Source organism: Callospermophilus lateralis, chromosome 9 (genome assembly GCF_048772815.1).
Source record: "Callospermophilus lateralis isolate mCalLat2 chromosome 9, mCalLat2.hap1, whole genome shotgun sequence".
Lineage (NCBI taxonomy): Eukaryota > Metazoa > Chordata > Mammalia > Rodentia > Sciuridae > Callospermophilus > Callospermophilus lateralis.
Genome location: NC_135313.1, coordinates 53,555,325 through 53,570,158, shown reverse-complemented (window position 1 = coordinate 53,570,158; position 14,834 = coordinate 53,555,325). Strand labels below are relative to the sequence as shown.

At 34.8% G+C, this 14,834-nt stretch overlaps 1 protein-coding gene across 2 annotated transcripts; it reads left to right on the top strand.

The window, feature by feature from the left end:
• The first annotated feature begins 83 nt into the window (after positions 1–83).
• Positions 84–14,514, top strand: Rbm45 (RNA binding motif protein 45). Of its 2 annotated transcripts, none has more exons than XR_013092334.2 (9): positions 84–489; positions 4,893–5,015; positions 6,568–6,694; positions 8,547–8,669; positions 9,426–9,605; positions 11,699–11,828; positions 12,002–12,094; positions 12,313–12,476; positions 14,314–14,402. XR_013092334.2 is itself a non-coding variant. In XM_076866407.2 (9 exons), the coding sequence occupies exons 1-9, from the start codon at positions 118–120 to the stop codon at positions 14,504–14,506; spliced, it is 1,497 nt and encodes a 498-aa protein (XP_076722522.1). In that variant the 5' UTR covers positions 84–117; the 3' UTR covers positions 14,507–14,514. The 2 variants fall into 2 exon arrangements, 1 of the variants encoding a protein (XP_076722522.1); XM_076866407.2 differs by having other exon boundaries at positions 12,002–12,086; positions 14,314–14,514.
• Positions 14,515–14,834: the final 320 nt, after the last annotated feature.

The window sequence follows — 14,834 nt, the reverse complement described above, 5'->3', positions numbered from 1 at the left end:
GCAAGCTGCCCCCGGAAGCCAGCACCCTCTGCGGCGGGACAGCTCCTGACGCTAGAGTCCTCCGTCTTCCGGAAGCCCAGCGGCGGACCCGCTAGAACTGGGTGCGCTACGGCGGCCATGTCGGACACGGCAGAAAAAGATAGGACTGACAGGGACGCGGGCCTGGCTCCCGCGCGGAGGTGGGGCATCATGGACGAAGCTGGCAGCTCTGCGAGCGGCGGAGGCTTCCGCCCGGGAGTGGACAGCCTGGACGAACCGCCCAATAGCCGCATCTTTCTGGTGATCAGCAAGTACACACCCGAGTCTGTGCTGAGGGAGCGCTTCTCGCCTTTCGGCGAGATCCAGGACATCTGGGTGGTGAGGGACAAGCACACCAAGGAGTCCAAGGGCATTGCCTTCGTCAAGTTCGCCCGCAGCTCGCAGGCCTGCAGGGCTATGGAAGAGATGCACGGACAGTGCCTTGGCCCCAACGACATCAAACCCATCAAGGTGCGGGTGCCCGGGTCCGGGTGCCCGCGGGGTCGGGGCTAGGACGTGGGGCTAGGACGGGCCTTGGTGTTGTGCCAGGACGGGGGAGGGGTGGACATCCACTCCCCAGAGCTGACCAGGCAGCACCTGGCATGCGCGGGGGTGGTTGGGAGTGGCTTTCAGAGGGTCCCCGCCCCCGAGGGTGCGTCCAGGAGCGCGGAGGGGCGCTTGCGAGAGAACTTCTTTCTCCCTTGCGAGTGGGCGGGACAGCCTTGGGCACTAGAGGGGCAGGAGCTGTGTTTCGGCCTCTCCCAGGTGGCCACTGCCCCTCTATTGTTATCGTCCCCACCCAACCCTGGCTCACCTTTTGGTGTTTTCTGACCCTCCTCTCTCAGACATTTCGGTTTACTATGTTTATCTCTGCTTTTCCTCAGGTAAATAGGAAACTTACCTTGCGCCAAGTACATAGGTGAAATTGTGGCCCTCTGGGTTTGGATCTTTTCCCCAATACCAAACAAAAGTATTCATGTATGTAATACTAAGTGCAGGTGATTAAATGGCCCCTATTACATATTCTTCACGCTTCTGTGAGATTTGAAATTATTTTAGATAAGCCCTATTTGTGAAGATACTAATGCCGAACATTTGACTATTGATCCTGTTAAATGGCAGTTTTCTTTGAAAAAAGACCAAAGTAGGGGCTGGGGTTGTGACTCAGCGCTAGAGCTCTCCCTAGCAGCCTAACACATGCCGGGTCCTGGATTCGATCCTCACCACCACATAAAAATAAAATAAAGGCATTATGTCCAACTACAACTAAAACAAAATATTTTTTAAAAAGAGAGAGAACAAAGTAAACTCCCTTAAGAGGAGCCAAATCATTGTGATGGTAGTGTAGCTTTTGTATTATTTTAAGATGTTTATTTGTATGTTTTTAGTTCATTCTTTGTATACTCAGTTCATTCTTGAAGTATTTATATTCTGTTTCTATATTTAGTCATCTGTAAAAATTAAGGGCCCATAGAAGAAAGGGTCATTTTCAGGGTTATTTGACTTAATCTATCCTTTTAGCACAATTCCTGGCAGAAGGGAAACCCTCCATATATGTTTATTGATCAATAGTAGCCAAGATGTCACTCCTTACTTACTGTGACTTCAAATCAGGACTCAGTCCTGAGAATCTAACAGTCGTTTAAATTGTACTCTTCACCTGTCTTCTAGAGGTAGTTGCTGTATATGCAATTCTATTGGAATTTTCCACAAATTTTTTTCTTTCCTCTCAATTTCCTTTTTTTCCCTCTTTCTTTATTTTCTGTTTTTTTTTAATTTACAGAAAATTGAGAAGAATATTAATATGGAATTCTAAATTAATAACTCAGATATTATAGTCTCTGGAGGTCCTGCCTGTACCTCCTCCATACACAAAAGAGAAAGAGCCTGGGAATATACCAGTAACATAGTAGACACTAACAAAAATACATGACAATCTAGTGTGTTCATGTCAGTATAGAGCTTCAAAATACATGAAGCATTATTGACAGAACTAAAAGGAAAAAGATAAATCATAATCACCTCCTGAAATAAATTATAGAGCGATAGCATACACTAGTTCAGGAGTTGGCAAACCTCTGTAAAGGGCCACATAGTAAATAATTCCCACTTTTTAGGCCACATACGGTCTCTGTCACATCTTTTTTTTTTTTTCAATAACCCTTTAAAAACAAGAAAATTATTATATCATGAATTATACCAAAAACAAGGAGCTACAATTTGCTGATACTTGCAATAGATTGATAATTTTCATCTCTTTGTATTTATGACCTTAATATAATGGGTTTTATAATTTGGAATATAACATGATCTCAGCCCATGCAGGCAACTCAAAAAGAGACCCAAGTTTGAAACTGCCTTCCTTCAATAAATTCCTACACAGGAAATTTAAGTCTCAACACAGAAACATAGCCTCCTTCAGCCATAGAGAAGTTAAAGTGCTTGTTCCCAAAGAGAATTAAAGTTTACAATTCTGTTGTTCACATTTTTGTCCACTCAGTTTCAGCCAGAAGATTGTATCACTATTGTACCTAGCCAGACAATCAAGGCTCATTCTTCAGCAGCTACAGCTCAGGTTGTCTGCCACTGGAGCACATCTGGTTTTCTTTCTATTTTTTTTTCAGTATTTCCAGTTAAATTAATTTAGCTTCTGTTTTTTCACATGTACTTTGTTTTTGCAAAATTCCAAAGGATCTCCAAGACAAAAATATTATAGCACCAGGCCTCCGGTCAAAAGATTTTCCAAGTAAAAAAGTAGTCTGTGACCAGCTATGGGATGGATTACCTGGAGGAAAAAAGTAAACCCAGAAAATAGAAGAATCTTGGTTCTAGCTTTGCAATAATACTCCATCTAGAATCTATGTCTTCATAGTGTATGAAAATAAAAATTTGTATGGAGAAATCTTCCATTAGTGTTCAAGTGCTCTACATCCTTTATTGGCGATTTCAAATACTTCAATCCTCAAAAGTTTAGAAGTGTGCATCTGATAGAATATCTAATCACATTTTACCTGAGTCCCCTTTATTTCCTCTAGTGTCTTTGCATATTCTTAGAACTTCCCTTTTTGTATTTTCCTATTGATCATTTATTATTGGGGCATCCACTAAGCTAGGTTTCTAGTTAACCATTTCTGTGTTACTCATTACTCTTATTACTCTTATTACTAATGCCTCAAACAGTGCTTCACATATTGTGTAGATTTGGGGGAGAGTACTGGGATTTGAACCCAGGGGTACTTTACTACTGAGCTACATCCCCAGTCCTTTTATTTTTTTAATTTTCAAATTAGATCTCCCTAAGCTGCTGAGGGCTTCTTAAGTTGCTGAGGCTAGCCTCAAACTTGGGATTTTCCAATTGCTGCCTCTTGAGTTGCTGAGATTATAGGCATGTTCTACCACACAGAGCCATGTAGTGTAAATTACTGAAGAAATAACAGGACATACACTTCATTTAGAGTTGTCTCCAGCCCTGTCTCATAAGCAGAATCCCACACCTCTATGTCAGGCTGTCTTTTGAACAAAAATAATGGTCTGCTTTCCCCATGGCTCTGATGTCATTTTTTTTTCAACATTTATAAAATCCCATGGCTTTTTAAGTTGAGTGTCCTTAGAGTTCCTGTCTCCTACTCTGGAATTTCATAGTCCTGGTTTTCTCATACTTGAATGATATACTGACACTTTAAAGGAAACACAAACAAAACCTCAAGGGTTCTTGTATGTGTAGTGATTTAATTAATTACATTACATTTCTTCAAGTTATTTTAAAAACTAGCCATTAAACTTATTATGTTTATAATTATATAAACATATCCATGATCTTAGTCACAGATTTTTAAAATATTTTTAGTTGTAGATAGACACAGTACCTTTATTTATTTTTATGTGCTGAAGATTGAACCCAGTACCTAACATGTGCCAGACAAGCACTCTACCACTGAGCTACAACCCCAACTCTTAGTCACAGATTTTTAGCATTGCTTTAGATTAGTATAAAAACAAGATAGATTTAGAAATCAATACTACAAAGCAAATTCAGAGTACTCTTATGTCATAAAAAAAATATTTCAATAAACAGAATTGCCAGTATTGAGCCTCCTGTGCATTTCCCTACTCACACAGGAGATCATTTGAATAATCACTGAGATGACTCAGAACATAGTTATGCTACTTTTTCTAAAATATTAATACTAAGAAAGAAAACAAAATATGACAATCTAGACTCAAACCCAATTGTATCAGTAGTTACATTAAATGTAAATGACTAAATACTCCAATTAAAGGGAAGAGATTATAAGATTTAAGAAAAACCAACTAAGTGCTGTTTATCAGAGTCATGCTGAGGGGTTGGGGGGAAGCTGGTGTAGTATCAGACAAAATAGACTTCAAGTTCATATCATATTAACAGACATGATGTAATTTCATAAGAATGAAAATATCAGTCTAAAAATATATAGAAAACCCATTTGTTTATTCAGCCAATAATCTTAAAAATACATGAAATATTGACAGAATTAATGGATAATTCATAATCAGATATTTATATTCTTATTATCTAATTGAACAAGTAGACAAAATAAAGTATATAATATCTTAAGTATATAATGGACATTTATGGAACACTGTCAAACAACTGCCAAGTATACATTCTTTTTAAGTACAGTGACTTGCTAATCAAAAACACAAAATGAAAAATGCATTTGAAAAAACATGGCAGAGATTTATATTATACAAAAAGTCATTGCAATAAAGATCTTAGAAAAAAGACTCCATCAAATTGCATTTTAACCTAATGGGCATTTAATCATAAAGTAAATGTATTTAAGGAACAGAAAAAAGTTTTGACTTTATTTTGGGGGTTTTGTTATGTTTCTTAGGTTTTCATTGCTCAGTCCAGATCATCTGGAAGTCACCGAGATGTCGAAGATGAAGAACTTACAAGAATCTTTGTTATGATACCAAAGTCCTATACAGAAGAAGATCTACGGGACAAATTTAAGGTATTTGTTTTTTCTAATCAGCTAGTATATGTAACAACTAAAGTATTAATACTAAAAAGAAAACAAAATATATGTAACAACTAAAATATAAATCCTTAATGGTTGTACAGTTGCTAAAAAGAAGATAATAGTAGTGGGGGTTCTTTCCTCCCCAGACGTTTATCATGAAAATACAGACTCAGAAAAATGAAGGATAAAGCTCAGAGAGTTTTAAGTATGGTAACACAAGTAGTAGGTACCAAAGCCAAGATTTAAACCTACTCTGTATCCAGAGCCTGTTCTTGGCCTTTAAAATTTCAAAACATTCTCTTATCACTACTTCCATTGCGTCTTATGAAGAGGTGAGTCAGGCAGCCCTAAGTGTGTGAACAGCATTGTCTAATATTTTTTATGGACCTAAGGCATATTGACATTTTACTCATTCACAGAAAAGCTTATACTTTGAAGAGCTTTAATTTTAAAATTGGGCTACAAAGGAGTTATATTTAAGGAAAAACTGCAGCTCTGAATTATTTGAAGATAATTTTAAGTCTTTTTAGCCATTGACTTTTATATGCAGTGGTAAACTTTCACAGAAAGTTTTTAAAAAATGGTGTTTAAGTTATTTTGAGTTGTAATTTTTTACTTTTCTACTTATCCTCCCAATACTGTGAATAGGGTGGGCAATAGCAAAAGAAACAAGCAGTAAAAGGTAATTTTCAAACTTTGTCTGTCCTACCCCAATTGAGAGTTGAATAAAATACTTCAGAAACAACAAATACCAAAAGAATATATTCCATATTTCCTTCAATAGTAAGGAAGTTTTTTATTTTATAAATTTATAACTTCTTTTCTTAGTGAACAAATAAGATATTTTAACCTAAATATACAGTAATTAAGTAATTATTTACATAGAATTTTGTAACATAAATACTAAAGACCAAGAATTTATACCCTGGGTTTCTTCCAACATTAAAAATAAATAATTCTGCATATTTCTCACATAGGATGTTAATATTCTGAGTGAACTAATGTGTTTTAGAGATATATTTTGAGCTGTTCTCCAAAAGAATACACTATTACTTATGCTTCTCTTAGAAGATAGTATATTATAGTTAATGTTTATTGAGTGTTGAGTATGTCCCAGGCTTTACATAAGCACTTAACATAGATTAGTTCATTTAACCTTTAAAACAACCAAGTGAGACAGGTACTGCTTTTAGTCCCATATAATAGACAGGCACAGAGAAGATACTTAATTGCCTAATTAATAAGTGGCTGAATCAGAATTTGACTCTATAAAACCCAATTCCAGAACCCCTGCCCTTAACCACTACTGAGCAAAACTTTGGAGCCATCTGGACCATGTATAAACTCTTTCTTTCTGTTGTTTGTTTCCTATGTGGCCTAAGCAAATTATTGGATTCTGCTTGCTTGTCTATGAAATAAGCAGTTTAAAATATCTATATATCTTGAAATAGCACAAGTAAATTTAAATTTAAGTTAGTTCTGCAAAACTCTGTTCAGTTATTAATTTTGAGTCCCCTAAGATCATTTCTTTTAACTTTTACAGGTATATGGAGATATCGAGTATTGCAGCATTATTAAGAATAAAGTCACTGGAGAAAGTAAAGGTTTGGGCTATGTACGATATTTAAAACCATCACAAGCTGCCCAAGCAATAGAAAACTGTGATCGAAGTAAGAATGCAGTTTTTAAACATTGTTACAGACTTTTTTGAAAACTCTGTTATTCTAAACAACTGAATCTAATGTTGGTTTTGCAAATACCTGCTAATTTAATCTTAGCAGTGGATGTTTTAGGACTGTGATTAGGCAATATTCATTGAAGCACTGTCTGAAGAGAAATAAGAGCGACTACATTACTAAGATAGCAGGTGGAACAGTTTTTTTGACTTTTTAAAAGTATTTTAGAATTTAAAGTATTAAGAAATTGATTTGCCCTTTCAGTTTTTTTTAATACTTATTCTTTATGCTTGTTCATATTTGACCTAAACCCTAAATAGAATTAAATATACTAATAAACTTGTAAGTTAAGGATAGGATTCACAAGGTTTACTAACATAAGTAATTAACCATAGATGAGATAAATTTAAGCAGTGATTGGATCTTATCCTATTACTAGTGTACATAATAAAGAATAAGAACTTTAAAGGAACCAAGAAGTATATCTTGTGTCATCATACTTCTAATCATATTTACTTTTAGAAAGAAGAATAAATTACTGGGTTTTATGTTATTATGAAAATGTATACATGTGGGAAAGAATTATTGTTAATCAGTAGAATTCTTAGATAATCCTAAGGTTCACAGTCAAATTTTCTCCTTAGATCCTTCTGAATTTCTCATTCAATCAGCCTTAATTGAGTACCTATGGTATACTTACCAGTATGCTAAGTAGAGGGATATAAATGAAATGTTTGGAACTTCCAGCATTCCGGATTTTATATCTATAGTGGGTAGCAAAGACCTAAAAATAAGACCTAGGCAAAAAGCAAAAAATAATAGAAGAATTTTTAAAAGGCTCTTTGAGAGCAAGCAGTATGTCTTTCCATCATCTAATAACTAATGTAGTAATAGGCCCTTAAAGACTTACTGAAATCTCTACAAAAGTAACTGCCATTTATAGTAGACTCAGTAAGAATTTGCCAATTGAAAAAAAAAAAATGTTCACAACTGTGTTGGTATAGTTCTGTCAGTAGTGAACAACAGGTGCACTGAATGAGCCTGGGAACACATCCAGAGGAGACAGGATTTGCATCTGGTATAGAGCAAGCAGGAGAGAGCGTGAAAGCAGTTTTAGCAAAGGCACAGAGCCACGAATAAATACGTCTTGTGCTTCATGTTATGAAGGCAGCTGTCTATAAAGTACAATATTCCTGCTGAGAAAGTAGGCAACAAATTTAACTAAATACATTGGAACCATATATGGAGGTTTTGAAGACATCAAGCTTAGTCTATGTAAGGATGCTCTTGTAAATTGTTCAAAAATAATAAATCCTTTAGAACAATTAACCTATCTACAGTATTAAGGATAGATTTTCAGAAAAAGATTTCAAACTGGTTGGTTTTATTCTGTTTGAAATCAATAGAATTTTGATGTGGAGAATACTGGGCAAATAAACAATGAAGTCATCTGTAGTAGGGACAATTGGAAGGAACAGCCTAGGATTGCTCATCTTTTTTTTTTTTGGCAATTGTAGATAGACAGCCTTCCTTTATTTTATTTGTTTATTTTTATGTGGTGTTAGGGATCTAACCTAATACTTCACACATGCTAGGCAAGTGCTCTGCCACAGAGGTACAGTCCAGTAGAATTGCTGAACTTTTATGTCTACATTGATCCATAATTTGGGGTTCTTGCTGATCCTCTTTATTCTTTGCCATATTCTAGAAAACAAAGAAATGGGTCTGATGGACCATTTTGCTTTGTACGATAATTTTTTTAAAGCTATCAGGCACTATCAACCAAGTATATTTGCCATATGTTAAATTTGCTCTGCAGTTTGAAATTAATGGTTCTCTTTTTCAGGTTTTAGGGCAATCTTGGCCGAACCTAAAAATAAAGCTTCTGAATCCTCAGAACAAGATTATTATAGTAACATGAGGCAAGAGGCTTTGGGACATGAACCTAGAGTAAATATGTTTCCATTTGGTAAGTGGACTACCTTTACTTCAATAGCATATGTTGTATATATAATGTAATTTGAGTTTTTAAAAACTATGCTTTTATAGGCAGTCTAGTCTCATCTAGAGAATAAAAATCTTAAATGTGTTTTTTTCTTAAAATCTTGGGCATGACTTTTAGTGTCCTTAATAACTTATTTTGCTTAATTGATTTCCAATTATATAGTTTTACCTGATTATTTATGCATTATCTGCATATTAAACTATATCAGTATCACTTTTATAGGTGAACTTCTGCCTTTATACAACTGATCAAAAAGTATAAAGCATATATGTACAGATATCCCCTTACAATGAGTCCTAAAACTTTGTTTTAAATACTACTGCTGCTTTAAAATTAGGGTTACAGAAAGGAGAAAAGTGACAAAGTAGAAACTAATAAAAGGGGGAAATGAGTGATCAAAGTAAGGTCTGAGGTTGTTATTTGCCACAAAACTTCAGATAAAATATTTGCCATATTTTTCAATTTTTACATACCAAATGTATACCTGTGAAATTAGATCATACATTTCTGATTGTATTTCTGCATAGAAGATTGGGGAATGGGGAGAGTTGTCTGTTTTCTTGTCATTAGTTCTTTCTGGTAGTGCTGGTGACCAGAAACATAACACAAAACACATTGCCTTAGCAATGGACTTTTTATTTTCTAGTACAAAAAAATGTTACATGAATTTTGCGTGTATAGAAGTTTAAGGATTTATTTTTTCTTTTTAAAATGTTGGAGAACAACAACCTGAATTTTCAAGTTTTGACAAGAATGACAACAGAGGCCAGGAAGCTATCTCCAAACGCCTGTCAGTTGTTTCAAGGGTTCCTTTCACTGAAGAGCAGCTTTTCAGCATTTTTGATATAGTACCAGGATTGGAGTATTGTGAAGTCCAACGAGATCCTTATTCAAATTATGGTAAAATAATGATTGTGTTCTTATATACACTTTTTCTTTTAATAGCATTTCCCCAAACACACTTTTTATGTCAGATACTATTTGTGTGACAGGAGTTTTGTGTTTCCTTTTTCTCTACTTTGGACTATAAAATCCAGTGATACCTTAATAAACAAACCGGTAGGAATTAGTTTTATATAATGTCATTCAGTTAAAAAAATACTTTAATTCCCACAAAATACAGCATTCTCTATTTCTAGTAGCACAACAAAGACACCTATTTGTACTGTTTTGATTAATGCTAGGCAAAGTTAAAAACTCTCTAAGTTTCCTCCTCTTTAATCCCTAAGTCTCTTTTTCTTAAGCTTTATTCACCTAAATGAAACTTTTCCAAATTGAAGCTTCTTACATGTCCTTTCACTAGTTTTTCCAATTCTCAACAGAAGCAAGACTCTAATATCAACTATTTGAACCTGTTAATGCATCTAATCAATTAATTAGTTATCTAGTGTTAGCTGAACCCATCTTTCTGTTAAGCTTTTGATTTTTATTAAGGTTTTCTGTTAAGGGAGGAGTTGTGATGGACAATGGAAAAAGTCTTGCAATCCATAAAACCCAGCTGTAAATCCCAGCAGTGGTACTAGCTTTAAGACTTTGGTGAAATGTTTATCCTCTTTGGAGCCTCTCCTTTTCTCATCTATGAAATGGGATTTTTAATATCTTCTTTGCTAGGGTTGGGTCAGAATTAGTAATGAAATATGTAAAATACCTAATGTGAGTCCTGACACACAATGAGCACTCAGTAAATTTAAGATTTGTTTGATTTTCAAAGAATTAGAAACAAGGAGTGGTATAAATAAATCATATTTGGCATCTCTTCCAGTTCCACAGGTTATCTGATTTAGTCCTTTTAGAGTTACATGAGTGTTGAAGGGAAGCAGAGGAATCAGTGTGGGCTTATGGGCTGATGGGCCTGAAGTGCTCCCACCCTTCCACAGACACCCCCACATACTATTGCCTTACCCAGCGCTGGTCTTTTTGCACAGCTGTCCATCGGAACCTACTTTAGGCCATTTCCAACCTTAACCCAAACATATGCTTTCATTTTTTGTTCCAAGATCCCTAGGCACACATATCATGTTTTCTGGAACATTTATTGTTATATTTATGTTATTCTGCTTGTGTATGTGTGTGTGTGTATGTTTGTGTGTTCCACACATCCACTACCATTTATCTGGTATGTTGAAATGAATTTTCTTCTGTACCTTCTATATTATTTTTCTGGTTAGTTGTGTCTGAAAAATGCATGTTACTGAAGCACCTTTTCATTAATAAAGATGTCATCATGTAGTTAGACTTTTATGTGGTCATTTGATTTCTGTGTTTTAATTTTATTAAAATATTTGATGCTTGGCTTTAAAGAGAAACATAAAACAATGACTGTTTTTCTCCAAAGCAGGTTATATTGTAAATATATCATGAAACCTTTTGATTATGTCACAGCTGGGCTTTCCATTTAAGGACCCCAGTATAAAATTGTCCCTCTGCTCAGCATTACCCTTTTAATTTGATTAGCTGAAATCTTTCAAAGAAATGTGAAATTGATGACTTTGGATATGAAACCCTCTTGGTACCTACTTTTTGTTTTTCATACATTGTCACTTTTTCCTCTCTCCCACTACAGCTAAATTAAGTATAAATTCATTTAAGTATATATTCTTTTTATATACCACTTGTCTTTGCATTTCCTACCCAGTATGACAGGGAACTTTCTTAAATTTCAAATAATAAAAATTTAAGTTTTTAGCTACATTGATATCCTGTAAGCAAAACCATTATCCCCAAATTAAATTTCTTAGAATATAATGCTAATAATGTTCCATTTTTCTTAAAATATAATGTTCATACTTTTGCCAAAATTTGATTTATGCTTCAATTTATAGGAATATATGGCTGTTGTACACACATGTAACAGAACTTTGTTTTTTGATATATTTGACTCTGTTGGGTGATAATCAGGGTTTTATATTGTTTGACCTTCAATATACATTGTAACATGGGCCTCAGTGACTTAATGTGCTTTCTTTTCCATTTCTGTATGTTCTCTACTTTAGGCCATGGAGTGGTTCAGTATTTTAATGTAGCATCAGCTATTTATGCAAAATACAAGTTACATGGATTTCAGTACCCTCCTGGAAACCGGATAGGTGTTTCCTTCATTGACGATGGGAGTAATGCAACAGAGTAAGTACCATTTCAGGAGTGTCTGGAGCCAAGCCCTGGGTGTACATGATTATGAATTGAAGAATAAAATAGGAAGCAGTTGACCTCTCAAGTGAGGAAGTCACACAAAACAAGTTACTGTTAAGAGACTGAATATTTCCAGTTTTCTGTAAATTACCAGTTATTGTCTCCAGTCTCCTTAGAAAAATGGCAACACAGATGGTAGCTGCACAGCTTGCATCAATGGTGTGGAATAACCCAAGTCAACAGCAATTTCTGGTAAGTAGGTAAGAATTTTAACCTTTATAATATAATCAACAGAGTATAATACAGTCTACAGAGTATTAAATAAATATTACCTTTGTTTATTACCCATGTAAGAAATTTTTCATTACTATAGTAGGAAACCATGTAAGAGCCATGATTTGCACGTTTTTATCTTTTGACTAAAAATACCTGAAATGCAGTTTTTCTTTTTCTTGTATTGTTCCTAATTCTTCAATAGCAATTTGGAGGAAGTTCTGGATCCCAGTTGCCTCAAATCCAGACAGATGTTATACTTCCATCATGCAAAAAGAAAGCTCCTCCTGAAACTCCTGTGAAAGAAAGACTTTTTATTGTGTTTAATCCTCATCCTTTACCTTTAGATGTGTTAGAAGATATATTCTGGTAAGATTTGAACTAGTAATTTAAGCATTCTCACAATCTTGAAACTTCATTTATCCAATACCTACTTAGGAAGAGATGATTTTTTCTGTGGATTTAAAAACTTCTTATTTGAATTATGTTTTTCAATTTATAATCCCCCATTTCCTTCTCTTCTATGCCACTCACACATCTTAAGTTTCTACACAGAACTTCCTGTTATTTTGTTTAAAGCATGTAGTATTGTTTTGAAAATCTGCTTGCATAGAATGGACAAACCTTTTATCTCCTGATAAAAGATACATCTGTGTAGACTTGTCCATTAAAATTCTTTTTACATAGATTTTTCCTTCATCGTTATAATTCAGCTGAACAGTATTTACTAAGCATCTTCTGTTTTGTCAGTGCTCAGTTGGATCCTAAAAATTATATAACCACATTGAGTAAACAGTTACTTATAGGAAAGAATATTAAGTGTTGGGCTGTGTTGTGGTTCAATGGTAGAGTGCTTGCCTAGCATGTGTGAGGCACTGGGTTCAATCCCCAGCTCCACATAAACAAACTAAATAAACAAAATAAAGGTATTGTGTCCATCTACAACTAAAAAAAAATTAAAAAAAGAATAATAAGTATAATAAGTGTTAAGGGTAGAAGGTTCTTATTTATTTTTGTGTTTTTAATATAATCCCTACTTGAGCTTTTCCTTTAGGGTCACTTTCTTGTTTGCCTTACAGGAATGTTAGTGAATTGGGCAGGCTCATTAGGAAGCTTGTTAAAGTTCTGCTTAAGATATCAGGCATGTGGTTCAAGTATTTTGACCTTTGTTTAACTGAGTTTAATTGATTCATTTAGTTTAGTTTTGTTTTGTTGTTTTTTTCATGAATCACTCCTCAGTGTCAGGCAGTCACTGTGTTAAATGCTAAAGACAGTTATATAAAGAAAACATTATATTACTATATTATGTTGACAAGAGATTGTAGTCCTTGTCCCCTTAGAACTAATGTCATGTAGGAAACAGACAAGTAGGGAATTACAATCTAGTGAGTTAAATGATGCTGTGGTAAGGAATATGTGAAATCCATGGGAGGGGAACCTACCTTAGAAACTCTGAGGAGTGAAAGTTAAAAATAATTTGCCATAGGAGGAAACTGGGGTGTGGGTGATTTTTTCCTGCCAAAGAGAGTGTGAAAGGAGGTGATTAGTATACAGACTTAAAGAGATTATAAGGGAACATGAAGCTAAGGAGGCCAAGGACCATGTTGAAAGCTATTTAAGGAGTTTGTCCTCACCTTGGAAGCAGTGGAGAGTGAGCTACTGAGGAGATTTTTAGGGAGTAAATGATCATATTTTATTTTAGAAAGAAACAGAAAACAGGGTGAAGAATGAAGAAGGACAGGTCACAGAACAAGGAAGAAGGCATTAGAGTAATATAAGGAAAAGATAAGGATAATTTGAATAAGGAAAGAGACCAAAGTAAAAAGAAGAGACATTAACTGAGTAAAGAGATATTTAAGTATTGAAATTGGCATGCATTCGATGTTGAATATAAGAGTAAGGGTGATAAATGAGTCAAGAATGGAATCCATCCAGGCATGGTGCATGCCTATAAACCCAGTGACTGGGGAGGTTGAGGTAGGAGGATTGTGAGTTCAAACCCAGCCTCAGCAATTTAGTGAGGCCTTAAGCAACTCAATAAGACCCTCTAATAAAATTTTAAAAAAGAGCTGGGGATGTGGCTTGGTAGTTAAGAGCCCCTGGGCTTAATCCCTGATAGCAAAAAAAAAAAAAAAAGGTTTTAGAACTGAGTAGCAGCCTTTTTCTGTTTCAGTTGTTGTTTTTTTGTTTTTTTACTTTGTTTCAGTCGTTTTGGTAACCTGATTGAAGTTTACCTTGTGTCAGGAAAAAATGTGGGTTATGTCAAGTATGCAGATAGAATAAGCGCTAATGATGCCATTGCTACTTTACATGGAAAGATTCTAAATGGGGTCAGACTTAAAGTTATGCTCGCGGATTCCCCAAGAGAAGAATCTAACAAAAGGCAAAGAACTTACTGATCCTTGAGGTAAGCACTTCTAATCTGAATTTTAAAATTAAAATTAAGAAGAATCTATATAAGTACTTGAATTACGGACTTTTCTTTTTAGAGATTTAGAAGATAATTTAAAAGCCCTGACTTAAGCTCTCTTTGTAAAGCCAAGTTTTTTTTTTTTTAACAACACATTTTTAAACTTAAAATATTTAAACTATAAAAAAAATGCTTTTGATGTTTACTGGAAAAATGGGTTTGCTCTCCTATATAATAAAATCAGATTTGAATTGAGAAAATTAAACATTTATTTTTTATTTGTGAATATCTATATCCCAAGACTTGGATTTTTTTTA